We start from the raw sequence: 22,197 nt of genomic DNA, 5'->3' as shown, positions 1-22,197 counted from the left end.
CGTAGCTGCATAATCGCCAACACGGTCTTCGCCTAGTACGAGACCCATCATTTGAGCGCGACGTTGTAACGCATCCCAATTTTGAAGTGTGTGTGCAAAAACACCATATGCACGAATAAAGATCTCCGCTTTGGGAGCTTTAGACCGAGCAAAAATACCACCGTGTAGTACACCAAGGCCACCACCTCCAGTCAAGCCAGTTGATTCTACTTGCGCGATATAGGCTGGGAACCATGATGCCCGTATTCGATATTCTACAGTGATGTTGGGTTGCCACTGCATGGATAATACTAGTTGAATTCTCTCCTTACGCAAGGCAAACTCCCCTGACTTCGTACTATGATCTTCAACAGTGAGCGATTGCAAACCAAAACCTTGCCGAACTCTGGCAGCAATGACGTGGGAGAAGTCAGATGGTAGGGAATACTCTTGATATTTAAGCAAATTGTTTTCGATGGGCACAGGTACAGAACTTGGATCCCAAGGAAAGTTTAGGCGATGCTGATCGTCGTTATTATCTTCTACCGACAGTATCTTTGAATCCTTTCGTTGTAGTCCAAGGCATATATCTCGTATGAGGAGCATGCGATGGTACATGTTGGGGGGTTGAATTAAACTGTCCCATGGCATACCATCTTTTTCTCCAGCAGCTTCGTTCGGGTCTAAATCTAAGCATTCTTCAGCGTACATAAAGTGACCAAGAGTTGCAGTGGCTAGAAATCGCAATATTTCATTGTCTGCAACCAAGCCAAACGTGCATCCTGGCGAAAAACCACGGCTACCTCCAAGTTGGATGACACTACAGTTAACATCATCTCTGCGGAGCTGGCGGATAATAGCTTCATCTTGAATGTTGCTTTTGATAACGCCGTCAGTGATCAACACAAACCCAGGGCGCGCGGTTGGAGGTTGTAAGCCTAAGGCAAACAAGCCAGCATGTAATAAGTAGCTCAAGTTGCCACCTGTCTTGCCTACACCCCATACCTCTTGAGCTTGCTGCTTCTGAAATTGATGCTTGGAAGTGACAGTAGGAAGTGGAGACGGAGGAGGCTTGACAGTATTGGTTGAAACTGAACGCGTGTGCTTTGTACTAATCCTAATAGGAGGCTTGGTTGATGCTCCTCTTAAAGAAACGCGTGAAGAACTTCGTGTGCGTTTTCCTCTTAAAGATTTCTTTCGCTCTGGGCCAGATTGTTGAATATTCGATCGCCCGTTCGGATTAAGCGAGTGACCTTCATCGTATTCTCCACCTCCACTGCCTTCTTCTCGCTCTTCTTCTCTTTCTCCTCTAACATCCAAAGCGTAACCCATTTTTTCTCGCCTCTTAAGAAGCGATTTTCGAAAGGTGATCAGATCATTCTGAAAGTTATCGATCCCTTCCTTGAGCCTTTCCAGCACTTTAGACGAATTTTGGGAGTTCAGGATGACGTTTTGCAATAACACGCGCAATGTTGGGTATTCTTCTAGGATGGGTATGACATTGAGATTAGAGGCAAACTGCGAACACTCGGCAAGAACTGTAACATGTATGACCGGCTCGATCTGCAGGCATCAAATCATGATTAGTTACTGAAGTATTGGTGTCCTGCAGCACAGATACGTACCAAAGCGCCGAGAGCCTTGTAAGGATTATCAAAGCCATAAGGCTTTACAAGACCAGACAAACATTTGGTCAACCTTTTTCCATCCGTTCACACGAAGTGCTTAGTACATATCGTCATTGTGGGGGAGGATGTCAACTCAGCTGTACTTACGTTTCAAAAGCATCTTCTATGAGCAATCGTCCAGTCAAGCCGTCCACAGTGGCCAAACTGGAGCTCAAATCAATCATAAATACAAAACGGTATTCTCGTGAAATTGCCAAAACATTTGTCTGGGGTGTGACGAGGTATTTCTTTGTAATCTTCGTTGATGGTTTGGAAAGGAGTTCGCCAGCGTTGGTCGGAGTTGGCGATCGAACTTGTGGAGAGGTCTGCGAGCCATATTCGTTGGAAGGATGCCAAAGGCCGTTGGATGGTTGAACTGGCGTAGTGGGTGTCATTTGTTGTTGCGGCCGTGCAACCTGCCACATGGACCTTCGACTGCTAGATAGATACAAAACATCCACGCTATCGTATTCTTGCACCCCCAATGGCTGAAACATATGTCTCAATAGCCACTGCGAGGGGTCATTACGAGTAAACAAGTCGCTATTTTTCGTTACCACCAATGCCACCCTCGCTTCTGCAAACTGTTCCATACGAGACGTGAGAATTTTTATCACTAGCAATCAAACCGCATGCCATGGACATTACCTTCGGAACAACGATCGGTTCCTGTTTTGCATGTGAAACTACAGTCCCTGAGATCTCGGATTCTTCAGATTTTTCTTTCATATCTTCTGTGCTCTGAGCACGAGATTGAGTAGCTATATTATCGATTTCAGTGCTTATGGTAGTAAGGTTTGCATTGGTTAATTTGGGGTATGGCATTGGGGAGTTCTGCGGAGATTGTGGGCTCTACCTTTCCTCCATCTGCAACACCAGCCAGGCAAAACAAAAGTGTAGGGTATCTCAACGTGGTAAAACGTGAGCTGGTATTAATGATTCCAAAAAGAATTGGTAAGTTCGATTTCTCGACTGATTTTTGTTGTAGGCGGTGGACAAACAGCCGACGGTGTGACAAAGACCACCGTATATTTTGTTTTTTAAGAAAAAATCAAACAAGTGTATGACCAAACGCTATTCGCTGCGCTGGCTTATTTAAAACAGTAATACTATTATCTACAATTTAGCCAAAGTTGATGCCCTGTGCCAGTGGCAATTGGCCAGAATAGTTGATGGTACAGGTACCGCGACGGCAGTATTGCTTCCAACTGTCGCTACCACTTTCGCGACCTCCGCCAGTCTCTTTTTCACCGCCAAAGGCACCTCCAATTTCGGCTCCGTTGGTCGGGATGTTAACATTGATAATGCCACAGTCTGAGCCTGCAGGACCAATCCACTTGAAGATTTTGGCAGGATCAGATGTAAATACCGAGCTGGAGAGACCTTGAGCTACATTGTTATTCATATGAATAGCTTCGTCGAAAGTCTGTAAACATGACAGGCATAATGAGTTAGGGAGAAACATTAAAATAATATGCCATTGACAAAGCTTTTGCTTACCTTGAATTTCATGGTATGTAAAATGGGGACGAAAACTTCGTTTTTGATGACGTCCATATCTGGAGAAACCTTGGTAAGAGTAGGCATGACGAAGTTACCTTTAGCAAGGTCTCCTGTCTTTATAACTTCTCCTCCACATAAGATTTCTCCGCCTTGAGCCTTGATATCCTTCAATGCCTTTTCATAGGCCTCTACTGCAGATTTGGTATGAAGAGGTCCGCAAAGGACGCCTTGATCCAAAGGATCACCGACCTTCACCTGCTTGTAAGCTTCCTGCAGCTTTCCTACAAGAGTATCGTAGACGGATTCGTGGACCATCAAACGTCGGGTAGTGGTACATCTTTGACCGGCTGTACCGACAGCGGCAAACAAGATAGCTCTGCTGGCGAGCTCAATATCAGCATCTTCAGTCACAATGATAGCGTTATTTCCTCCAAGTTCTAAGATATGCTTTCCAAAGCGTTCCTGAACGGCAACGCCAACCTTTCTTCCGACCGCAGTGGATCCAGTGAATGAGATAAGGTTAGCTCGCTTGTCAGTAACAAGCTTGTTACCAACGTCACTACCGCCAGTGACCAAGGAACACAAGGAGGTTGGAAGATTTTGTTCGCGTAGCACCTTTTCCAGCAGTTTGGTAATGGCAATGGAACAAAGTGGAGTAGTCGGACTTGGTTTCCAGAGAACACCGTTACCAGTGACCAGCGCGATAGCTGAGTTCCATCCATAGACAGCCACTTGATAACAAAAAATGTCAGCGTGCATCATGACAGCGTATTCATTTCATTTATATTCAATTGGTACCTGGGAAGTTGAAGGCACTGATAACACCGGTCACACCAAGTGGGTTCCAGGTCTCAATCATAGCATGGCCAGGGCGCTCACTAGGAATGAAGGATCCACTCATGCTACGTGAAAGGCCAAGAGCGTAGTCCAGAACATCAACGTACTCCTGGACTTCACCGACACCTTCAGGCAAGATTTTACCCATCTCGAGGGCTACGAGTTTTCCAAGTGGATGGAGATTGGCAGCCAAAGCGTTTCGCATCGCCAGCAAGACTTGACCGCGTTGCGGGATAGTGTACTGTTCGCCTGAGAATTAGCCCAGCTATTATTATTTTCAAATTTTATACATACACGACATACCTCTCTCCATAACTTCTGTGCTTCCACTACTCTAGCAAGAGCTGTATCCATATCTTGAACCGAACCCTAACAAAGCACAAAACATTAGCAAAGTTCTATTTAAATAAAAACCAGGGCAAGCTGTGCTGTGAATCTTACCGTGGTGACTTCAGCAATCACTTCGTTGTTAACGGGATTAACAGAGTGCATTACAGAACCAGAACCCTTCCACTCTCCATCGAAGACGCCCTTGTTCTGCTTGTGGATGCCAAGGGCCTCCAAGGTATCCTTATGCTTGTCATAAGTGGAAAGCAGGCGAATAGAAGCTGCTGGGATAGTCTTTGAAGCGCTCAATGCTGAACGAGATGCAGCTAGTATGGAAGAACCAGTAAGAATTCTAGAAGCCATTTTGATAACAAAGTTAACAAGCAACAAGAGGTGCAAGTGGTATTTTATATCGTCTTTGATTTTTCACGGAGGCGTGTCAAATGGCCCACATAACAAGTCACGGCGTGAGAAAGTTCGACACCAATTTGCCATTCTAACAGCGGACTTTATAACAATTTGAACTTCAATGAGTCACTGCTGGAGTTACACTTGCCTGTCGCAAGAGCTCTACACGCCTCAGTATTTTTAGAAAGGTACTCTGAAATATGAGCGCTGGTATAGCTCAGAAGAAGCTTTAGAAAAAAGTACGCTGTTGGTGTTACAATCGCAACGAAACACCAAAGATTGCCAGTATTTTAAACGCAATGGAGATAAGCCTGATACAGCCAACAACGCTGCCAAGAGTGTATATCTTGACAGGAGCTACCTACGTATGCACAGGTACCATTATGGTAGTAACATCTCTAGAGCGCACATGAATGAAGTGAACGAGAGTCTACAATGACAGTGTCATCCTAGAAAAGCACGATGTAGACGATGTATCAGAGATTGCGTAAAAAACGACAGAGCTTCCTTCACTTCTTATGTTTGATCTGAGCTTGTGAGCAAATTCTGGCGGTCGGTAAAAGTAATATTAAGCGCCACATGTCTCTGTTAAAAGTGATTTTGGCAGCCAGATGCTTTAGCAGCCTTACATGGGAAGTGATTTTTTTGCGGGTTTGCTTTTTCTTTTGCGTATTTGCTCAAAATAAGTATGGCAACAAATCGATTGCTTGATTCCTCGCCTTGTCAAGTTAGAATGGAGTTGTGCGTTTGTGCCTTAGCATCTTCCTCTATACAAAATGAAGTCTCTAACTAAAGAAGTACAGACATAGACATTGGATGTCACGGCATACGAAAACATCTTGGTAGGCTCTTTTCGCCTTAGTGTTCACACCATAGTCACTAGCATTGAAGTCAAATCGGGACAAACGATCAGTTTTACGAGCATGTCACAAAAAATAGCACTTTATTCCTCGGGCTCCTTTCAAGCACTCAAACAGAAAAAAAAACTTATATAGAATGGTATGAACTGGAAATAAGATAAAGAAATCACCCTGCTATGGGAGACCAAAGTCTTAAGGGGAGTTATTGTGGTGCGCTTTCAGCTAACACATCATCATATGCTCATGTTAGCTTCTCAATTTTCATCACATTTGATCTCACAGCACCCAAATGTCGACTTACCAGGCAAGATACCTTGCTTGATAAGCTGATCAGGCTGAGGTCTTTCTTGCATCTTGTGCTCAAGAGCGTTTTGCAATCTGCTCCTCTGCAATTCAGCCTGCTGAGCTTGAATTGCAGGAGCAGCAGTGGTATCTGTCAAAGACAATAGAAGAAAAACGCTAAGTACTACAGCAAACAATGCCCTCAATATCTAACACATACTCTTCAAAATATTGTGCTCCACTAGATCCTCCTTCTTGGGTCTTGCCTCGATCTTGTGACGGAGTGAGTCCTCAATCTGCCTCTTTGCCAGTTCTTCGCGGTGCTGTTGAAGAGAAGGTGCGATCTTGGGGTCTGGTCACGACTTGCATAAGTATATGGCAACTTTCAAGACACGAAAAAGTCCAATAGTTACCTTTTAAAATGTTCTTCTCCACTAGCTCTTGTTGATCAGGGCGGTGGGAAAGAAAAGCGTCCAACTTTTCAGCGGCAGGGGAGGTTACAGGGCTCTTAGCTACGCGTAAGTTCAAGTTGTATAAAAGCACATTAGTTCAGGAAAGGAGGCATTCCAGTGCAAATGTATTAAAAGGGAGACTCAACTCATTATGTTTCAATTCAGAAGCAAGCAGAATGGGCGGCTTCCTGGCCCTCCTTCTGTGAGGTCATGCGTTGCCCGTCCATTTTAGGACAAATGTTAGGCAATACCAAATTTACCAGCAGACGGCAAACCCCAAGGTTATTCTAGCTATCTTAACGACAAAGTCTTTCATATTACTTTGAAGCATGGCAGACCTGTAGGGACTTTGGTGAATTCGCGGTTCGTTTGAGAATAACTCGTTAGATACGGTATTCCCACGTTCATGTACCATTTCAGGCACCAAAAAGTGATAGAACAATACGCAAAAGTATTGGCGTAGCATGCGCTGTATCAAAATTTTGTCCTCTTCCTCGCATTTGACATTGATTTATGTGGGTTAACACAGCGCAATGTCACAGATGTTGACGATCCATTAGTATAAAAATCGGTATGTATTGTGTTTTCATTTACAGTGACAGTCTCTCTAACTATGACTTCTGCTTGTTATTTTTACCACTCCGCAACGCTACCATCTTCGTGTCTCCAGAAGGGATTACGCCACTTGTGACCCTCCTTAGCTCCTTGGCGGATTGCTTCCTCGTCAATCTCAATACCAAGACCAGGACCAGTAGGGATTTGGACGAAACCATCCTCATAATCGAGCACCGTCTTGTTCTTCACATACGTCAAAAGATCAGCTCCTTGGTTATAGTGAATTCTCTGACTTTGCTCCTGAATAACGGCGTTGTATGAGGTAGCATCAACCTGCAAGCAGGAAGCTAGTGCAATAGGTCCAAGGGGACAATGTGGTGCAAGCGCAACATCGTAGGCCTCTGCCATGGATGCAATCTTTTTACACTCGGTGATACCACCAGCATGGGACAAATCAGGCTGAATGATATCAACATAGCCGTCATGCAGGATATCCTTGAAATCCCATCGTGAGTATAACCGTTCACCAGTGGCAATAGGAATGCAGGTGTTTCTTGCCACATCCTTGAAGGACTCTTTATGGTCAATCAAAACTGGTTCTTCAATGAACATGGGGTTATATTCTTCCAGTCGCTTGACGAGTTGCTGAGAGGCAAAGGAGACTGTCAGCTATTCATGTCCTGCTGAACAAACAATGAAACTATATGACGACTTCTTACCTTGGCCATAGGCTTGTGAACTCTTCCGTGGAAATCAATACCGATACCAAAGTCACTACCACAAGCTTCTCGGATGGCAGCCACACGCTCGAGGACACGCTCGACTTTACCAAATGTATCAATGTATTGACACTCGTCGGTGGCATTCATCTTGATAGCCTTGAAACCATCACGCTGAGCAGCTAGAGCCTGAGCACCAACGTCATTGGGACGATCTCCACCAATCCACTGATACACCTTGATCTTATCGCGGACTCTTCCTCCCATCAACTCATGAACAGGGACATTGTAGTATTTGCCCTTAATATCCCAGAGTGCTTGATCTAGTGAAGACCATACGTTAAAACCTAAGGACCGTCTTGATACTCTCCATAATTCAGCACCCCATGCTTACCTATACCAGCGATAGCGCTCATGGCAATAGCTCCGCCTCTATAGAAACCTGAACGATGCATCACCTATGGCATACATAAGTTAACTATACGGCAAAAAGAGAGTGGCTAACTTGAGATAACTTACATTCCAATGATCTTCGATCAACATAGGATCTTTTCCGATCAAGTATTCCTTATGAGTCTCGACGACGGCTACAACAGCTTCAGCTCTACCTTCCACAACAGGCTCACCCCAGCCGACAATACCGGAATCGGTGGTGATTTTGCAGAAGCACCAGCGAGGAGGGACGATGAAGGTCTCGATATTTGTGATTTTCATATTAGAAGAAAAGAAATAGTAAGTATCACATCTCCGAATAGTGTATGGTCTCTTTTATAGTCTGTTGCTGGTAATAAAAAGGTTTGCGGTTCTTGCGTGGAGAAAGTTCAGCGTTTGACATTTTGAACAAAAAAAAATGTCCTTAGTGGCGGACTCTAAAATTACGCAACGGTATTAAAGTTTCTACCACCCGGCCCACCAGTTTACCGACAGAAAGCAGCGGCCCTCCCGCAACTGGACGAAACGACATGCTAGCAGAATGTATTTATTTTTGCAGGATGTGTTGGTTGATGATTTTCATTAAATTTCGGTTTTGATATTGTCCTACTGGACGTTTTAGTCGCCCACATGGTCGTATTCCAACCGCTTGAGTGGACCAATCTCTAGCGGGATAACTGCACTGCCCTTCATTCATAAGTGAAACTTCTGCGTACCTGTACTACCAGCTACTGCATTGCTTAACCCATCATGCGCTTCCAGTATGTTGAGATTGGGCTCTCATCCCAGTCATAAAAAAGATGTGTACTAACGCTCACTAACAGCCAAAATGCCGCCTACCTGGTATGCTGTTGTATGCAACGGGACTAGATCGTCGAAGTCTGAGTTGCTATTGTTCCTACGAAGATCCCAGCACACGTTTGTTTATGTTTGGGGTTAAGTTCGAGCATGTTGGGAGGCGTTGTAGCGTTAATTTCAACATTGGAAACTTCTTCCTCTTGACAAGTCCATCTCTCTTCGTCAATTATTATAGCGCTCTGGCTTTAAGAACTTCTCGGCTTTTGAGTTAACGTTTCGGATTCAGCGGTATTAGTATCGGTATACGAAATACCACAGATAAAACCATTAGATCAAATTATGCGTAGGTAAGCAGTTCCATCTCCTATGTCTGTAGGCCGCGGGATGTCAGCTCAGCTTGCCTGGCATAGTCTTTCTAGTCACTCCGCTGTTTCTTACTCCAATTCTTCCGCATGAAAGATGCCATCTTGCAGCCATTGGATATTGAATCAGTAATGCCTGCCATAGCGTATAGTCGTATAATAGAAATGACAGGGTACAGAATATGGTAATGTAGGAGTATGTGTTGGTTTGAAGGCTTCGAGATCTCAACGAGATTGCCTCTGCCCTGAAAGTCAAATGAGGGCTCCAATGTAGGCATCAGCTTAAGCGGAGTCAAGAGAAAACATTTTTGGGAAGGAGTGCTACAGTTATAACCTAAATGGATGATGTTATTATTTACCCACTGAGCGTAGCATCTCGACATGACACTGAATTAGGAGTGCTATGTAGCATATTAGTGATCTTGGGATAGCGCTCAATAAAAATAATTTGATCTTGATATCAAGGGTTGAAGCAGGTGAACGAACGCCTTGGAGACAAGATTGGTGCATTCGTTGTCTCAGGAACAAAAATATTAAAACCGCCTGGCTATCTGGGAAAGATTTGCCATTTGGCTGAATAAGCTTGCTCGCTTAAGACTGCTGTCAGCTGAGAACATGGATAAATCTTTAGCTAGAGTTTTTCTCACCATTTTACAGCCATGGGATGGTAAACACCCTCTTAATCTATCAGGAAAGCATTAGAGCACCGGATTGAAATCTACGACATGACTATAATGGCTCTGTCCTTCTCTATCTACCATGGATTCCATGCCTAGTACGGCAGTATATAATCCCAATCTTTTAAACTTTGAGCTGATAACAACCCTTCTGACCTGCTGTGTGCCGAATTCGGCGGTGGCCAAAGTGGTACCGTCGCTCTACTTGCGCAGCGTGAAAAAAAATAAACCTTCTCGAAAAAATGTGCCTCTTTGTGCCTCCGGGACCATGGATCAAATACAGGTACGTGTTTATTACATAGGAAATCAAAAATTAACAAAAACATTTTATAGGCTACATGATAACGCAGTTATCCTTCACTGGCTCTCCATTGGCTGTGACCTGTCGAGGTGCTGAGAACGTTCGACCTGATTGCACGTATACTGGCGGTGGAGGTTTCTTCTCCTCTTCTTCCTCGCCTCCGCCAGCACTACCTCCTCCTCCTCCTGCACTTCCTCCATCTCCTCCTCCAGCACTTCCTGGGGGTGGTGGCGGTAGACTTCCTTCGCCTGGTGGACCACCTGGACCACCTGAGTAAAAGTAAAAGTGGTATTGAGGCGGCAATACGGGCATTGCCGGGGCTGGCGGCGGCGGCGGTTCAGGCGGCGGCATGCTGGGGTGGTATATCTAAGACAAGATGATTGCTGAAGAAAAAAGAGATAGAAAGAAAAGAGAGACGTGGCCACAAGAATTCATGCTGAAGCTCTCGTACAAATTATCTGTATTATAAAAAAAGTCTGGGCCAAAAAAAATCAAAAGGTTGAGCAAAAACATCCGTACAAATTTGGAAGTATTGCCAATGGAGTGGAGAAAGTGGATTGACTTGGTACGGCTCAACAACAACGCATGGTACTGCAAAAATAAAAATAAAAAGGTAACTGAATAGCATAATCTACATAATATTACATCGGAAATCGCCCACTGCTTGACCTTCTCGTCCTCGCGGATTACCAGCACTCGGCTTAGCAACCACTCGCGCAGGCACCTTTGCCTTTTTGGTAGCGGCCGCAGCTGTTGTTGTTTTTGTCTTCTTGGCTTTGGGCTGTCTAGGACTCCAGAAACTAGATGGCTGTGATGCGGGTGTTATAGGCGTTGCAGCAGCCACTGTGGACGATACCATCTCTGGAGAGTTATAGGCTGGCGGCGGAGTAGCAGTGCTACTACCGTGTTGGCTCATTTGCTGTTGCTGTTGTTGTACATAAGCCTGTACAGCAATTTGTCGCAGAAAGTCATTAACGTCAACGCCTTGAATGTGTTGTATATGCTGAGGTTGCTGACTCATTTTATACCATTATCTAGCTGGATGCAAAGTTTGTACAATATAGGTGGATCGAAAAAAAAAGAGGAAAGTAGATGAAAAAGAGAAAATGACTGCACGACGGTTGTCCAACATGTAATTTTCAGTGCGGTTGTTATGGTGTTACCATCTTTGGCATTGTCAAACCCAACATTAAAAATGATATGAAATTAGTATGGAGGATGCATTCAGCTGTTTTTTTATTGTGTGGAAATGATTTTAGATGAAGAAGGGGAATGATCAACATGTTGTCAGTTGATGAGAATGGTGCATTTTACATTTTGGTTTTCATTTTTTCACTCTGGTGCCTCGCCTGAAGCATGGTTGCCTTCGGGTGACTCGATTCCACCAGCCGCAGCAAAGTGGTGGTCTTTGACATTAGAGGATAACCTTTCATCATCGTCCAGCGTGCTGAAATTGACAACGACGGTATCATGGGGTTGTTTTCCATCCAATGTTCTTTCATCGGGGTCATTACTCTGCAATCGGATTCGGGGACTAGAAGCTGGCTTTACTTTGTTATCGTTGCTTGTGACTGACAGTAAACTGCGGACCTCTTCCAAACTGGCGCGTCTTAGGTCCTGGGCCGTCATGTCTGTTCCCTTAACGTTGTGGAATGGATGGTTGCGAGGAGAGAAAATCCACTCATCCACGGACGGTGGTGGTTTAGATGTAAGACTGTCCAGTTCGTGGACGATGACACGACAAAAGTCATCAAGGGGAAGATCATTGGCATCCATGCCTAAGTTCAATAAAAATATACATTAGCTCGCCGGCATGACATAAAACACAAAAGTCAGTACACATGAAACTCACCGAAAGGCTATATAAATGGAGATTCAGCAAATGCTCTATTAGTCAAAGTTGGCATTGAAACTCACATGACACCATCCCAATGTTTACTCACGTTTTCAATTTCCTTGCCAATTGCCTCAATACCTAACAGTGTAAACGATGCAATAGCTTGAACGATAATGGTGACATAGCCGAATGAGGCGACCAACTGGAAGGGAAGAGCCAAAATATACACCCAAATGGTTTGTGAAAGATGGATTGAGTAAGCAGCCGGAATAGGGGTACGGAGAATGCGCTCGAAGCCTGTCAGACATTCCACAAGACTGTTTAGGGCATTCATAGTAGCGGTGGTAGACGGAACATCCAACAAATCCTTTTGACGTTGAGAGTTGATATAGCTACTAAGATACAATGAGATCTCCAACGGAATGTTGTTGCTACCACGAAATTTGGCGATATCAGCGCTGTCCAATACAGCTTCCGGTGAATAGGACAGATCGCTGCTTGCCTTTGGCTTGGTATGGAAAAATGATTTTCGGTGTCGCACGCTACCGTTTGTACCTGCAACGGGATTCAACCAGCGTTTCCACTTGTCAGGCTTATTGATTTGATCTTCGTACGATTCGTTGGACGAGGGCATAGTGTATTTTGGAATATGAGCCACCAGGAACTTGAGATCATCGTAGTCATGATTGTACTCTTGTCGGAGATAATGCTTGGTAGCAACGGCAAAGGCAGCCAGCAAATTGATAGCTGTCTTCTTGGCTAATATATCCGCTACAGTCGGTTCCTTACCGTGAATCCATATGACTCGGGCCATGTTCCGAACGCTGACCACAAGCTGAGACCAAAGCCTTCTGCCTTCCCAAAATCGGTCATAGGCTGTGTTGGTACGGAAGACAAGGATCAAAGATGTAACCATGGATAAGATAGTGATCAATGTAGTTGTAAAGCCTATCACATGCACTCCTACACTCACATAGAGTGCAGATATGAGAGCAGACCATGCTACCGATGTCAACCAGTAAGGAAAGATAGCAGTGATGATTGAACCTCTCCATCGAAAGAGATCGTATACGTGAGACGCATAAGGATCCACCTCCTTGTTCATGGGTGGCGTTGCCATGATGTTGAAAAAGTTGAGAGAGGGGGGCGAAAGGAGGAGTGCCGTAAAACGACAAAGTCGAAGATATTTATCAGTTTTGGCCTTGACAAATATTTTTTTTTTATGAGGTGCCTGGATGCGCCTACTTGCCCTAAATAGATGGCAATTTGCAGTTGAAGCGGAGAGGATGTCAACAGAACCACAAGCCTGCAACGATAATGCTTATGTGAAATATTGCGCCTTACCCCATCAATGCTGTACCTGGGAATCCATTGGCTTATTTCAGACTATCTGAACCAGTGTAGGCAAGTGGATTTATAGGGGCCTCGTCTTTCGAGGAGACCGTATGATCATAAAATCATAGGATGTGGCGTCCTTGTTTTCCAACTTCATTGGAACGAGCCGCATCAGCACAAGGAAGCATGCATGATCACACAATTTTTCTATTTCTATCAAATTTTTGTAAAAATGTAACCGAAGTCAACTACAGCTTATATGAAAACGCATATTATATTAATAGATCTTCCAAATAGTCATCCGAGAGCGTGTGTTTGTGGTTTTTTGATGTAGACCGTACAGACAACGTAGCGCTACCCAACATCTCTCCCAAGTGTTCAGATGAGCTCGAGAGGGGTAGCCATGTTGTTCACGAAGTTTTTTTCCGATACCACTGTACACTTGGCATGCGGCCCAGACTCCTCTGCGAGCTTCCATTGGTAGGAGGTCGATCCCCCGACTACCGCTGACTGCTAATTTGTCGGCCAAAGCTAAAATCCGCAATGCATATCTTCTTAGGTTCCCATCAGAGATATGACGAGCTTTGCCATGATTGAGTAAATCCAGTTCCATCATTGGGTCTTGCAGATAGGTTAGGGGAATATAGCATCTTCCGAGCGTTTGAGAGTCGGTAACGATGTCTCTTGCGATATTGACAAGCTGCAAAACCTGAAAAATGCAACGTAGTGGTTAATCTTGGTATTCCTGCGATATTGCCTTTTTTTACTGTGAAGATCTGCACATCGTATTTAATCGCTGATCTTTTTGCCCCCCTTACCTGACCCATTTCTCTGGCTCTCTTGATTATCCACTCCGACCGGTATTCACCCAGCCTCCAATTGCCGCGCCCAGTCCGGTACATGATAACTGCGGTGCATAGGTCGCCTACGCTACTTGCCACATTGTTGCAGTAACGAAGTAAATCTTCTTGGTTTTCCACAGTACGGCCCTTAATATCCCAGGTGTAGCCATCGATCAGCTCATCAAAAGGTTTTCGGGGTAGATAATGCACCATGCGACTGACAGCTCGGAACATAGCCAAGACGTCACCGGGTAAATGAGCATATTTGTCCCACTCAATATAGGAAGGAAGCGGGGAGCTGAGGCCATAATGCGGTTGACTGAAAAGCGTATCAATGAACTCAATGAGAAACGTCAACCTCTCCTGCCGATCCGAGAGACTGCCTTCACCGTCTGCAATCTCGTCGGTGGCTCTACAGAACCCATATAGGATACAAAGGTCTTGGCGAACATCGAATGAAAAGGCGGCGGATGCAGTAGTGAACGACTTGGACGCTTGAGAGAGAACTTGCAAGCTGGACTTCAAATCTTGTATGGGTTGAAGGGGCAACTCGTTGTCTTGGTAAGTGAAGCAGGTCAGCAAAGCCGATAGATAGGTCAGAGAGAAGGTATTTTGGACGTCCATTTGTACGTCTGCGTCCTTGGAGTAGAGGTATGGGAAGGTATGAATGATAGCATTCGTACGATCGATAGCACAGCAGGCAAAGACAATCACAGTATTGACCAATAAAAAGAATCCAAACTCCTCCAATGGCAGATCGGGAACCACGAAAATTTCAGTGGACGTTTTCTCGTTTATGTGCCACACGCCAGCCCGCAGCGCGACAATGTCCACAATGCAAAGAAGTGCAGTAGGAACCATAACGGATACCATCACAGCCTTGAAACGTCGAGCAATGTATAGACCTGAGCCATACCAAAGGACTGCTAACACCGGCAGAGTATAAAATAGGATGCAGCAACCATAAAAGAAGGGAGTGTTTGGTATAGCCCAAAACTGTGAAAAAATTTATCAGACGAACAATGCAATTTAAGAAATATCCCCAATTGACCCTATTCCCAACACTTACCCATGAAACTATGCCAAGTCCCATTAATCCAAAAAACGGCACATATCTCGATAGATCACAAGTCAACTTGCTGGTAGAAGGATTGATAGATAACACAGGTAACTGCCATCGCATCACCAGTGATGTAAAGTGGACAGTTATCACAGTCATGATGATAAAGAACATGTACTCTTCCAAAGGCACATATCCAATAACCGCTATAACGCAAGTAGGGCAATACCACCAAGCATTGTGATAGACAATATAGTTATCCCATATCGACGCAGTTGTCATTGCGACCATGCACAGAAACAAAAGCTTGAAGTTGGTTAACGTAGAGGTAAAGGGCTTGTGAACGAGCATGAGGATCGCCAGTAGAGGCAAAGTAAAGTACAGATGAACTTCCATGTACGTGAGCATAGCGGTTGAACTTGGTACTTGGATGAGAAGGAAAGCAACCTGTATGTGAAGCGAGATGGACGCCGTGATTTCTTTTTTCCTTTTTTTTTTTAGGGACATGTATTTCATGATAGTTGCCCGATTTGTTAGGTGGAAAGCGGCCAACCTGACTTTCGATAGTAGGATGGTGTCAGTTATGTGCGGGTGGCTATCGGCAAGAAGCGGTATGACCGATTTTGAACTTTCGCAATTCCTAACATGTCCTGTGCGCTAGGTCAGCCACGAGATATGCATCGAGAAAAGTGCCACAAATTTCGATGAATTATCTCTGTCGTACATAAAAAATTTTGCCTTCGTAATTATTTTTTTTCACCATTTGACACTACCATGCCCACAATGATAGTATTAGCTTGTTCATTGCACTTTTAATACAGATAGGCTCGGCCGAGAGATAGGGGGCGGCATCATGAGGGGATTTTTGGGCGTTCTTTAGAACATTACACCAATTTTATTTTTTTTCCCTTGCACCAGGTCCAACAATCGATTGACCAAGTTTGGAACGAGTGAGTAACCCTCCCATCGCCACCAAAAATTTTGTCATGCTGCATTGTTTCCTTTTACTAAAGTGCTAAAGGAGCTGAACGAAATGGCGATCCGTATTTCCGCGATGTGACTTGGGTCTATGTCTCATTCTGATATAAAAGCCATTTTCAACGGATCAACTGCTGCTCCTTCACATTTCTCCTGGTTCCTTCCCAATTGTAGCGATCATGACGTCTCAAAAACACATTGTCATTATTGGTGCAGGCGTAGGCGGAACTGCCACTGCTGCAAGGCTTGCTAAACAAGGCTTTCGAGTCACTGTAGTTGAAAAAAACGATTTCTCTGGCGGTCGTTGCTCATTAATACACCACGAAGGTCACCGCTTTGACCAAGGCCCATCTCTGTATTTGATGCCCAAGATCTTCAAAGAAGCCTTCGCTGATCTCGATGAAAAGATTGAAGACCATATTGATCTACTAAAGTGCGAAAACAACTACAAGGTCCACTTTTATGACGGCGATTCTATCCACCTGACGTCCGATCTTGTCCGCATGAAGAACGAGATCGAGCGATACGAAGGCGAAGGGGAAAAACCGTTTCTCAATTATCTCAAGTTCTTATCTGAATCCCATATACATTATGAAAGGTCCCTTATTATGGCATTAAAGCGCAATTTTGAAGCTTGGTACGAAATGTTCCAGCCCAAGTACGCTCCTGAGGTTTTCCATCTTCATCTTTTCCACAAGGTTTATTCAAGAGCTGCAAAATACTTTAAAAGTAAGAAAATGAGGATGGCATTTACGTTTCAGAGCATGTATATGGGGTAAGCAAAAAAAAAAAAAGCACCGTTTAATACGTGAATGTGCATGATATGACAGGGTCGTTGTTCTAATACACAATATCTCCAATATAGAATGTCACCTTTCGATGCTCCGGCTACATACAATCTACTTCAATATACTGAATTTGCCGAAGGTATCTGGTACCCACGTGGAGGTTTCAACAAGGTCGTTCAAAGCTTAGAACAAATCGCCACTCAAAAATATGGTGCCAGCTTCATATATAACGCTCCAGTGTCCAAGATAAATGTCGATTTACAATCAAAGATCACGACAGGTGTTACCTTGGAAAATGGCGAGATCATTCAAGCCGATGCTGTGGTTTGTAATGCTGACCTAATCTATGCCTACAACCACCTTTTACCTCCTTGTTCTTGGTCAAAGCGTGTGGGAGAATCCAAACTCACATCGTCCTCTATATCTTTCTACTGGTCAATGGATCGAATTATCCCGCAATTGGATGTGCATAATATATTCTTGGCCAATGCCTATCAAGAGAGCTTTGATGAGATCTTTAAGCACCACAGTCTACCCTCCGAGCCATCTTTCTATGTGAATGTCCCAAGTCGTATAGACCCTTCGGCCGCTCCAGAAGGAAAGGATTCTGTCATTGTATTAGTACCCATAGGTCATATTGTTCCTGGGAAAGCAAAAGACTACGATCAAATGGTGTCCAAAGCGCGTCAAATGGTACTAGATGTTCTGAAGGCTAGGTTAGGATATGACATTTCACGGTATATTGCTCACGAAGACTTCAATCACCCGGTTAAATGGCAGCAAAAGTTCAATCTTTGGCGTGGCTCCATTCTTGGTCTGTCCCATGATGTTTTCCAAGTTCTTTGGTTCCGGCCCTCCACTAAAGACTCCACGGGTCGCTTTGATAACCTGTTCTTCGTAGGTGCCTCAACCCATCCCGGAACAGGTGTACCTATTGTTCTTTGTGGATCCAAGCTCACTGCTGATCAAGTCACCAAGCACTTTGGATATAAAACTATCAAGTCTACAAAACCCCGCCCTATCCATTTGCAAGAGTTTGATACTTCGAAAGTATGGTACTACGCCGCCTTTTTGTTCGTCCTAATATGTTCCTTATTCTACGGCTTCCCGCAAGAGAATGGTACGGCTGCTTCTTTCATCAACGGACATTTACCCCGAAGCTTCAGAGTTCAGTAGGTGAAAATGAAAAATCTAATTCCAACCGTGGCGATCGTTTAGAGTGGCTTAGCTATGGAAACTGAGAAACACAAAATTATTATGAGTTACCGACCACCCACAATAAAAATTTGGCAGTGTTGACACCGTTATTTTTCTTTTTCCCAAATTAAATCATGTCAGCATCACAATTCTTCAAAATCTCACTCAAGCGATCGACCATTGGTTTGGCACCAGAGTTCAAAGCAGCTGCTAAAACCCTGGGTTTGCACAGATCCCACCAAACTGTCTATCGTCCTGCCAATTCAACCAATGCCGGTCTCATTCTCAAGCTTAAGGAACTCGTCAAAGTTGAGAATGTCGCCTCCATTCCTACAAAGGAGGAAATCAAGGTAGCAGCCAAAGCTCCTCGTGGATACCAAATCGCCAGCAAGCAAGGAGCATTCCTCAAGTTTTAGATAGCCCATACCTACCATTGTAATAGACGGCGTACGCCAGACCCACCTTCGCAATAGCTTCCACGTCGAGGCTTCTTCCATGTACATTATGTATCTTTTAAAATCCAAATGCAACAAAAATGTCTCTTTTTTTAAAAATAAAAAAAAAAGCATAAAGAAAAACAAAGAATGCCTCTTCGTTCCTGGAGCAGAAAGCTCCCTGCATCCGCTTTGACGATTTTGTCGTTTGTCTCCGAGTTCGCCGTACCTTGAGGTGGAGGTCGTCAGACGCTATCAAAATGCAATAGCCCAATGGAAGGAATGATGTTGGCTAATATTGCGCACAGTGTTGGGTTACATTTGTCTTTCTTCTTGATTATAATTGACTTGCCGTTACGAAAATGCGGATACTCTCTGTCATCACTTGCGTGGTTCCTTTCATTGTCTATGTCCAAGGTAAGACGGATGAAGAGCTAGAAGCGATGGCATGCGGAAACAGGCTCAGAAACATCTTTTAGGAGCGTCGAAACCTTTCCGACAGATCGACAGGATCTATCCTGCGGCCATTGACTACTACAAGCAACGTACACAGACGACTCCCACCCTCTTTAAGAAAAACTTGAGTCGATGGGCAGAGTCATCCGTGCTTAACGGACCATATTGTGCGTGCTTAATTTCTCTATGTCCTATGAACGCAGCGTTTATCTACTTTACTTAGTGCGTCTTAAATATAGCCGTTACCTACAAGAAAATACTTCCTCCAAGTGGCGATGCTCACGACTATTATAGCTATCGGATCCAGTAAGCACTAGTTTTCTTGTCATCGCCAATCGGAGGCTACTCAACTTGAATTTCATATGTAGCTGGTGGCCGGCATGCCCGCAAAATGCAACCGTCAAAGATCCAACCCACGAATGTCCCTATAAATCAATACGCGGACAGGTGAATCCCGACGTCCACGACATTGGGGATCACCAGCAGCTACAGAAGATGGCAGTAGACGTGATGACTCTTGCAGTAGCTTGGAGTCTTCTTGATGAGGATCGATTTGCAGTCAGAGCAGCTATGCTACTTCGAACATGGTTTATCGATCCTGAAACAAGGTAGTTAAACTGGGAACTAGACCCTCACTCGCTGAACCATTGTTGACCTGTTCCGATGATAGAATGAATCCCAATGCTGCTTTCGCCCAGACAACGCGAGGACCCGGCGAATGGACAGGCAGGTAATGTATAAGCAGCTGTCAGCTCTTCGATGGTCCGTCATAGACTAAAATGGATACCTGAACAGCGGGTCAGGTATTTTCGATTTACGGTATTTGCTGGAGGCGGCCAATGCTGCTGCTATTCTACGCCAATCGCCCGCTTGGTCAGAGGAAGATCATCAAGCGTTCACAGCCTGGTTCCGAGATCTCACTCAATGGCTTCTGACCAGCAATCAAGGCAAGAGTGCAGCAAAGCAAAAAAAGTGAGTAAACCACTTTTTGTCATCCATGTTTGCCGGGTAGCCAGCCAACTAACCAACACTTTGCTTTTAGCAATTTGAAAACTTGGTACTATGCGGAACTGGCGGGCTTCTACATGCTCACTGAAAATACAGCCAAGGCTAACGAAACAATTCACGACTATTTGACATCTATGTATCCCCAGCAGATTGCACAAGACGGCAACCAGCCTTCGGAAATGGGACCTTCAGCTCATGGTCATCGCCTCAGCTTCAATTTGGAGGGGATGATCACGCTGGCCAAAATCGGAGACGAGATTGGTGTGGATATCTGGCACCGCAAAACCGATCAAGGCGCAACCCTATTGACAGCAGTGCAGTACCTTTTGTCTCACAATCTCGGTGCTGGATCTGAGGTATGGCATCTGGCAGCGGCTGTGCGTGCGAAATACGGTAGCGATGTTTTCCTAAACATCAAGGTCATGGTATCTGCCTCCAATCGCAACCCAGGCTTACAATCTCTCTCCAATGATCACCCGCCAATTGAAGCTTTCAATGCCTGGCCAAGCGCTAAAAAGCCAGCAAACCCATCTGAAATGAATATCAGACAGCATATCAGCAACACAGGACACAACCGTGGGATTGGGCCCAAGGCTTATCGCGGAGCCGCCGTTTCCTTGCCGATGGCTTGTTTTCACAACATAGTCATTGGACTCATCACTGTGTTCAGTATGATAGTCTAGCTCAACGGATATGAAGCATCGATAGCATTGCTCAGGCCAGCCTTCTCTCATTCGCTTCATCGGCTCTCCGTATCAATACCTGCGGTACCTCTACTATATTTGGGGTAGATCATTTTCTTTCCAAACTATGGGCAAATCTATAAAGGGATATTCTTTCTAAGGCTTTTTGTAGTAATCAGTCACTATGTTGACAAATTCCTCGGGTTTCTCGGCATGAACTGTGGGCAAAGGCGCATGAATGAATACATTAGTACGCAAAGAACAGCGGTCATCAGAGAAAGAAACGATATTTACCCCAATGACCAGCTCCCTCAATGACCTTGATTTCACTGTTAGGAAATTGTTCACGTATGTGGTCGCCATCTCGGTCTGGTTTGATATAATTGCTCTTGCCACCGGCAATGAACAAGGTAGGACCATCATAAGGCTCCATTTTGTGATCCATGAAGGCGGTCATATTATCCAGAGACTCGCCCAGGGTCTTGTAAGGGATTCTGAATTTGTAGATGCCGGTGTCGTCGTCCTTCTTCAAGTTGGTGAGAAGGAATTGGCGGATAGAGAGGTCGGGTTCAACCTTTTTCAAGATGGTATCGGCCTCTGAACGTTTCGTGAGTTTGGCCATCTGGATCTCATCCATGGAACCAATGTAGCTGGCGAAGTCGCTGGAAAGACGTTTCACCGCAGGGGCCATATCGACGACAACGAGTTTCTCGACAGGCTGAAGTCGACGCAGACATAAGTTCATGACGACTTTTCCACCCATACTGTGGCCCATCAAAACCGAATTCTCCAATCCGTTGTTCTGTAAAAACGTTGCCACATCGTCTGCCATGACATTGTAGTTGTGAACCGGGTTATGTGGACTATCGCCGTGGTTGCGCATATCCTGAGCCACGGAACATGCACGGTCAACTCGTTAATAGCCTTCGGTAAATACAGTAGAGGAAAGTAGAGATTCTCCGGTACTTACCAGGGTATAGACGTCGGTTGACAGGCGCTTGCTGAATGCTCTGGCGAGCGACTTCCAGTTTTGTTTGGAACCAAACAGGCCATGACAGATGACAATGGGGGGATTGGGCTGCGAGGAAGATTCCGAAGGAAACTTGGAATAGTCAACCTTGACAATATGACTTTGTTGCGTAGCGAATGTACGCTGCTGCAATATCAGTAACGATCCGAGTCGCTGGGTTGCCGTTTTCGCAGTGCTGCTCAGCATTCCTTTGGTTTCGAATGTGCGTCAGGGAATTGCTCTCAGACTAGGAACATTTTTTTGTGAAAAATTTGGTCTCACGATTTTTACCCCAGCACGGCTGGCACCAACGTTAACTGCAACCATTCAATTTCGAAATAGAACGGTCTGTCTAGCTGGTCTTTGATGTCATATACGATGTGGAGATCGTCTCAAAATAATACCTCTCCA

At 44.8% G+C, this 22,197-nt stretch overlaps 14 protein-coding genes across 14 annotated transcripts; 5 read left to right on the top strand and 9 right to left on the bottom strand.

Moving 5' to 3' along the window:
• Window positions 1–1,436: 1,436 nt before the first annotated feature.
• On the bottom strand, window positions 1,437–2,637 carry K450DRAFT_230853 (uncharacterized protein). The gene is made up of 4 exons (XM_051587321.1): window positions 2,503–2,637; window positions 2,295–2,427; window positions 1,755–2,230; window positions 1,437–1,677 (listed from the first exon to the last, which is right to left on the bottom strand). Exons 1-4 carry the CDS (start codon window positions 2,511–2,513, stop codon window positions 1,563–1,565), a joined length of 735 nt encoding a protein of 244 aa, XP_051446724.1. The 5' UTR covers window positions 2,514–2,637; the 3' UTR covers window positions 1,437–1,562.
• Window positions 2,638–2,641: 4 nt separating this feature from the next.
• K450DRAFT_230847 (uncharacterized protein) lies at window positions 2,642–4,711 on the bottom strand. The gene is made up of 5 exons (XM_051587320.1): window positions 4,428–4,711; window positions 4,290–4,355; window positions 3,948–4,227; window positions 3,147–3,880; window positions 2,642–3,072 (listed from the first exon to the last, which is right to left on the bottom strand). The coding sequence occupies exons 1-5, from the start codon at window positions 4,674–4,676 to the stop codon at window positions 2,770–2,772; spliced, it is 1,632 nt and encodes a 543-aa protein (XP_051446723.1). The 5' UTR covers window positions 4,677–4,711; the 3' UTR covers window positions 2,642–2,769.
• Window positions 4,712–5,634: 923 nt separating this feature from the next.
• Window positions 5,635–6,490, bottom strand: K450DRAFT_230843 (uncharacterized protein). Its single transcript, XM_051587319.1, has 5 exons — window positions 6,462–6,490; window positions 6,277–6,375; window positions 6,084–6,215; window positions 5,883–6,014; window positions 5,635–5,803 (listed from the first exon to the last, which is right to left on the bottom strand). Exons 1-5 carry the CDS (start codon window positions 6,463–6,465, stop codon window positions 5,784–5,786), a joined length of 387 nt encoding a protein of 128 aa, XP_051446722.1. The 5' UTR covers window positions 6,466–6,490; the 3' UTR covers window positions 5,635–5,783.
• A 381-nt stretch (window positions 6,491–6,871) lies between these two features.
• K450DRAFT_230836 (uncharacterized protein) lies at window positions 6,872–8,641 on the bottom strand. The gene is made up of 4 exons (XM_051587318.1): window positions 8,109–8,641; window positions 7,984–8,047; window positions 7,590–7,912; window positions 6,872–7,515 (listed from the first exon to the last, which is right to left on the bottom strand). Exons 1-4 carry the CDS (start codon window positions 8,301–8,303, stop codon window positions 6,949–6,951), a joined length of 1,149 nt encoding a protein of 382 aa, XP_051446721.1. The 5' UTR covers window positions 8,304–8,641; the 3' UTR covers window positions 6,872–6,948.
• A 1,473-nt stretch (window positions 8,642–10,114) lies between these two features.
• Window positions 10,115–10,650, bottom strand: K450DRAFT_230833 (uncharacterized protein). Its single transcript, XM_051587317.1, has one exon. It carries the CDS (start codon window positions 10,508–10,510, stop codon window positions 10,193–10,195), a length of 318 nt encoding a protein of 105 aa, XP_051446720.1. The 5' UTR covers window positions 10,511–10,650; the 3' UTR covers window positions 10,115–10,192.
• Window positions 10,651–11,258, bottom strand: K450DRAFT_230831 (uncharacterized protein). Its single transcript, XM_051587316.1, has one exon. It carries the CDS (start codon window positions 11,178–11,180, stop codon window positions 10,791–10,793), a length of 390 nt encoding a protein of 129 aa, XP_051446719.1. The 5' UTR covers window positions 11,181–11,258; the 3' UTR covers window positions 10,651–10,790.
• A 106-nt stretch (window positions 11,259–11,364) lies between these two features.
• Window positions 11,365–12,018, top strand: K450DRAFT_230830 (uncharacterized protein). Its single transcript, XM_051587315.1, has one exon. The coding sequence runs from the start codon at window positions 11,454–11,456 to the stop codon at window positions 11,961–11,963; it is 510 nt and encodes a 169-aa protein (XP_051446718.1). The 5' UTR covers window positions 11,365–11,453; the 3' UTR covers window positions 11,964–12,018.
• K450DRAFT_230827 (uncharacterized protein) lies at window positions 11,978–13,150 on the bottom strand. The gene is made up of 2 exons (XM_051587314.1): window positions 12,103–13,150; window positions 11,978–12,018 (listed from the first exon to the last, which is right to left on the bottom strand). Exons 1-2 carry the CDS (start codon window positions 13,114–13,116, stop codon window positions 11,992–11,994), a joined length of 1,041 nt encoding a protein of 346 aa, XP_051446717.1. The 5' UTR covers window positions 13,117–13,150; the 3' UTR covers window positions 11,978–11,991.
• Window positions 13,151–13,499: 349 nt separating this feature from the next.
• K450DRAFT_185497 (uncharacterized protein) lies at window positions 13,500–15,644 on the bottom strand (the record flags this gene model as incomplete). Its single annotated transcript, XM_051584417.1, has 3 exons — window positions 13,500–14,040; window positions 14,150–15,169; window positions 15,243–15,644. 3 exons carry the CDS (start codon window positions 15,639–15,641, stop codon window positions 13,609–13,611), a joined length of 1,851 nt encoding a protein of 616 aa, XP_051446716.1. The 3' UTR covers window positions 13,500–13,608.
• A 746-nt stretch (window positions 15,645–16,390) lies between these two features.
• Window positions 16,391–18,317, top strand: K450DRAFT_207138 (uncharacterized protein; the record flags this gene model as incomplete). Its single annotated transcript, XM_051584754.1, has 2 exons — window positions 16,391–16,986; window positions 17,077–18,317. The coding sequence occupies 2 exons, from the start codon at window positions 16,391–16,393 to the stop codon at window positions 18,173–18,175; spliced, it is 1,695 nt and encodes a 564-aa protein (XP_051446715.1). The 3' UTR covers window positions 18,176–18,317.
• Window positions 18,318–18,337: 20 nt separating this feature from the next.
• K450DRAFT_278796 (uncharacterized protein) lies at window positions 18,338–18,781 on the top strand (the record flags this gene model as incomplete). The annotated part of the gene is made up of 2 exons (XM_051593305.1): window positions 18,338–18,504; window positions 18,572–18,781. Coding segments are annotated over 2 exons (212 nt in total), but the record flags the coding sequence as incomplete, so codon positions are not given.
• A 493-nt stretch (window positions 18,782–19,274) lies between these two features.
• Window positions 19,275–19,918, top strand: K450DRAFT_230818 (uncharacterized protein). The gene is made up of 2 exons (XM_051587313.1): window positions 19,275–19,694; window positions 19,757–19,918. The coding sequence occupies exons 1-2, from the start codon at window positions 19,582–19,584 to the stop codon at window positions 19,818–19,820; spliced, it is 177 nt and encodes a 58-aa protein (XP_051446713.1). The 5' UTR covers window positions 19,275–19,581; the 3' UTR covers window positions 19,821–19,918.
• An 86-nt stretch (window positions 19,919–20,004) lies between these two features.
• Window positions 20,005–20,855, top strand: K450DRAFT_230817 (uncharacterized protein). Its single transcript, XM_051587312.1, has one exon. The coding sequence runs from the start codon at window positions 20,172–20,174 to the stop codon at window positions 20,775–20,777; it is 606 nt and encodes a 201-aa protein (XP_051446712.1). The 5' UTR covers window positions 20,005–20,171; the 3' UTR covers window positions 20,778–20,855.
• K450DRAFT_230815 (uncharacterized protein) lies at window positions 20,856–22,152 on the bottom strand. The gene is made up of 4 exons (XM_051587311.1): window positions 22,078–22,152; window positions 21,748–21,995; window positions 21,072–21,663; window positions 20,856–20,995 (listed from the first exon to the last, which is right to left on the bottom strand). The coding sequence occupies exons 2-4, from the start codon at window positions 21,991–21,993 to the stop codon at window positions 20,934–20,936; spliced, it is 900 nt and encodes a 299-aa protein (XP_051446711.1). The 5' UTR covers window positions 21,994–21,995; window positions 22,078–22,152; the 3' UTR covers window positions 20,856–20,933.
• Between the last annotated feature and the right edge of the window lie 45 nt (window positions 22,153–22,197).

Source organism: Umbelopsis ramanniana (assembly GCF_025399195.1).
Source record: "Umbelopsis ramanniana AG unplaced genomic scaffold K450scaffold_13, whole genome shotgun sequence".
Classification (NCBI taxonomy): domain Eukaryota; kingdom Fungi; phylum Mucoromycota; class Umbelopsidomycetes; order Umbelopsidales; family Umbelopsidaceae; genus Umbelopsis; species Umbelopsis ramanniana.
This window is presented reverse-complemented; position numbering and strand designations above follow the sequence as displayed.

What these genes read in the sequence shown, in the direction of transcription:
- K450DRAFT_230853 (XM_051587321.1), bottom strand. An exon ending in AACCGATCGTTGTTCCGAAG is followed by an intron (nt 2,231 to 2,294) that starts GTAATGTCCATG and finishes CGTATGGAACAG; the next exon opens with TTTGCAGAAGCGAGGGTGGC. An exon ending in ATAGAAGATGCTTTTGAAAC is followed by an intron (nt 1,678 to 1,754) that starts GTAAGTACAGCT and finishes GGATGGAAAAAG; the next exon opens with GTTGACCAAATGTTTGTCTG.
- K450DRAFT_230847 (XM_051587320.1), bottom strand. Translation starts at nt 4,676, where the DNA reads ATGGCTTCTAGAATTCTTACTGGTTCTTCCATACTAGCTGCATCTCGT. An exon ending in CACAGAAGTTATGGAGAGAG is followed by an intron (nt 4,228 to 4,289) that starts GTATGTCGTGTA and finishes TCAGGCGAACAG; the next exon opens with TACACTATCCCGCAACGCGG. An exon ending in TACATACCATGAAATTCAAG is followed by an intron (nt 3,073 to 3,146) that starts GTAAGCAAAAGC and finishes TCATGTTTACAG; the next exon opens with ACTTTCGACGAAGCTATTCA.
- K450DRAFT_230843 (XM_051587319.1), bottom strand. An exon ending in GGAGCACAATATTTTGAAGA is followed by an intron (nt 6,015 to 6,083) that starts GTATGTGTTAGA and finishes TGTCTTTGACAG; the next exon opens with ATACCACTGCTGCTCCTGCA. An exon ending in CAAGCAAGGTATCTTGCCTG is followed by an intron (nt 5,804 to 5,882) that starts GTAAGTCGACAT and finishes ATGATGTGTTAG; the next exon opens with CTGAAAGCGCACCACAATAA.
- K450DRAFT_230836 (XM_051587318.1), bottom strand. Translation starts at nt 8,303, where the DNA reads ATGAAAATCACAAATATCGAGACCTTCATCGTCCCTCCTCGCTGGTGC. An exon ending in GAGCGCTATCGCTGGTATAG is followed by an intron (nt 7,913 to 7,983) that starts GTAAGCATGGGG and finishes GGTCTTCACTAG; the next exon opens with ATCAAGCACTCTGGGATATT. An exon ending in TTCACAAGCCTATGGCCAAG is followed by an intron (nt 7,516 to 7,589) that starts GTAAGAAGTCGT and finishes TTTGCCTCTCAG; the next exon opens with CAACTCGTCAAGCGACTGGA.
- K450DRAFT_230833 (XM_051587317.1), bottom strand. Translation starts at nt 10,510, where the DNA reads ATGCCGCCGCCTGAACCGCCGCCGCCGCCAGCCCCGGCAATGCCCGTA.
- K450DRAFT_230831 (XM_051587316.1), bottom strand. Translation starts at nt 11,180, where the DNA reads ATGAGTCAGCAACCTCAGCATATACAACACATTCAAGGCGTTGACGTT.
- K450DRAFT_230830 (XM_051587315.1), top strand. Translation starts at nt 11,454, where the DNA reads ATGAGAATGGTGCATTTTACATTTTGGTTTTCATTTTTTCACTCTGGT.
- K450DRAFT_230827 (XM_051587314.1), bottom strand. Translation starts at nt 13,116, where the DNA reads ATGGCAACGCCACCCATGAACAAGGAGGTGGATCCTTATGCGTCTCAC. An exon ending in TTGGCAAGGAAATTGAAAAC is followed by an intron (nt 12,019 to 12,102) that starts GTGAGTAAACAT and finishes CCATTTATATAG; the next exon opens with CCTTTCGGTGAGTTTCATGT.
- K450DRAFT_230818 (XM_051587313.1), top strand. Translation starts at nt 19,582, where the DNA reads ATGGCAGTAGACGTGATGACTCTTGCAGTAGCTTGGAGTCTTCTTGAT. An exon ending in TTTATCGATCCTGAAACAAG is followed by an intron (nt 19,695 to 19,756) that starts GTAGTTAAACTG and finishes TTCCGATGATAG; the next exon opens with AATGAATCCCAATGCTGCTT.
- K450DRAFT_230817 (XM_051587312.1), top strand. Translation starts at nt 20,172, where the DNA reads ATGCTCACTGAAAATACAGCCAAGGCTAACGAAACAATTCACGACTAT.
- K450DRAFT_230815 (XM_051587311.1), bottom strand. Translation starts at nt 21,993, where the DNA reads ATGCTGAGCAGCACTGCGAAAACGGCAACCCAGCGACTCGGATCGTTA. An exon ending in CAACCGACGTCTATACCCTG is followed by an intron (nt 21,664 to 21,747) that starts GTAAGTACCGGA and finishes TCCGTGGCTCAG; the next exon opens with GATATGCGCAACCACGGCGA. An exon ending in TGAGGGAGCTGGTCATTGGG is followed by an intron (nt 20,996 to 21,071) that starts GTAAATATCGTT and finishes CTTTGCCCACAG; the next exon opens with TTCATGCCGAGAAACCCGAG.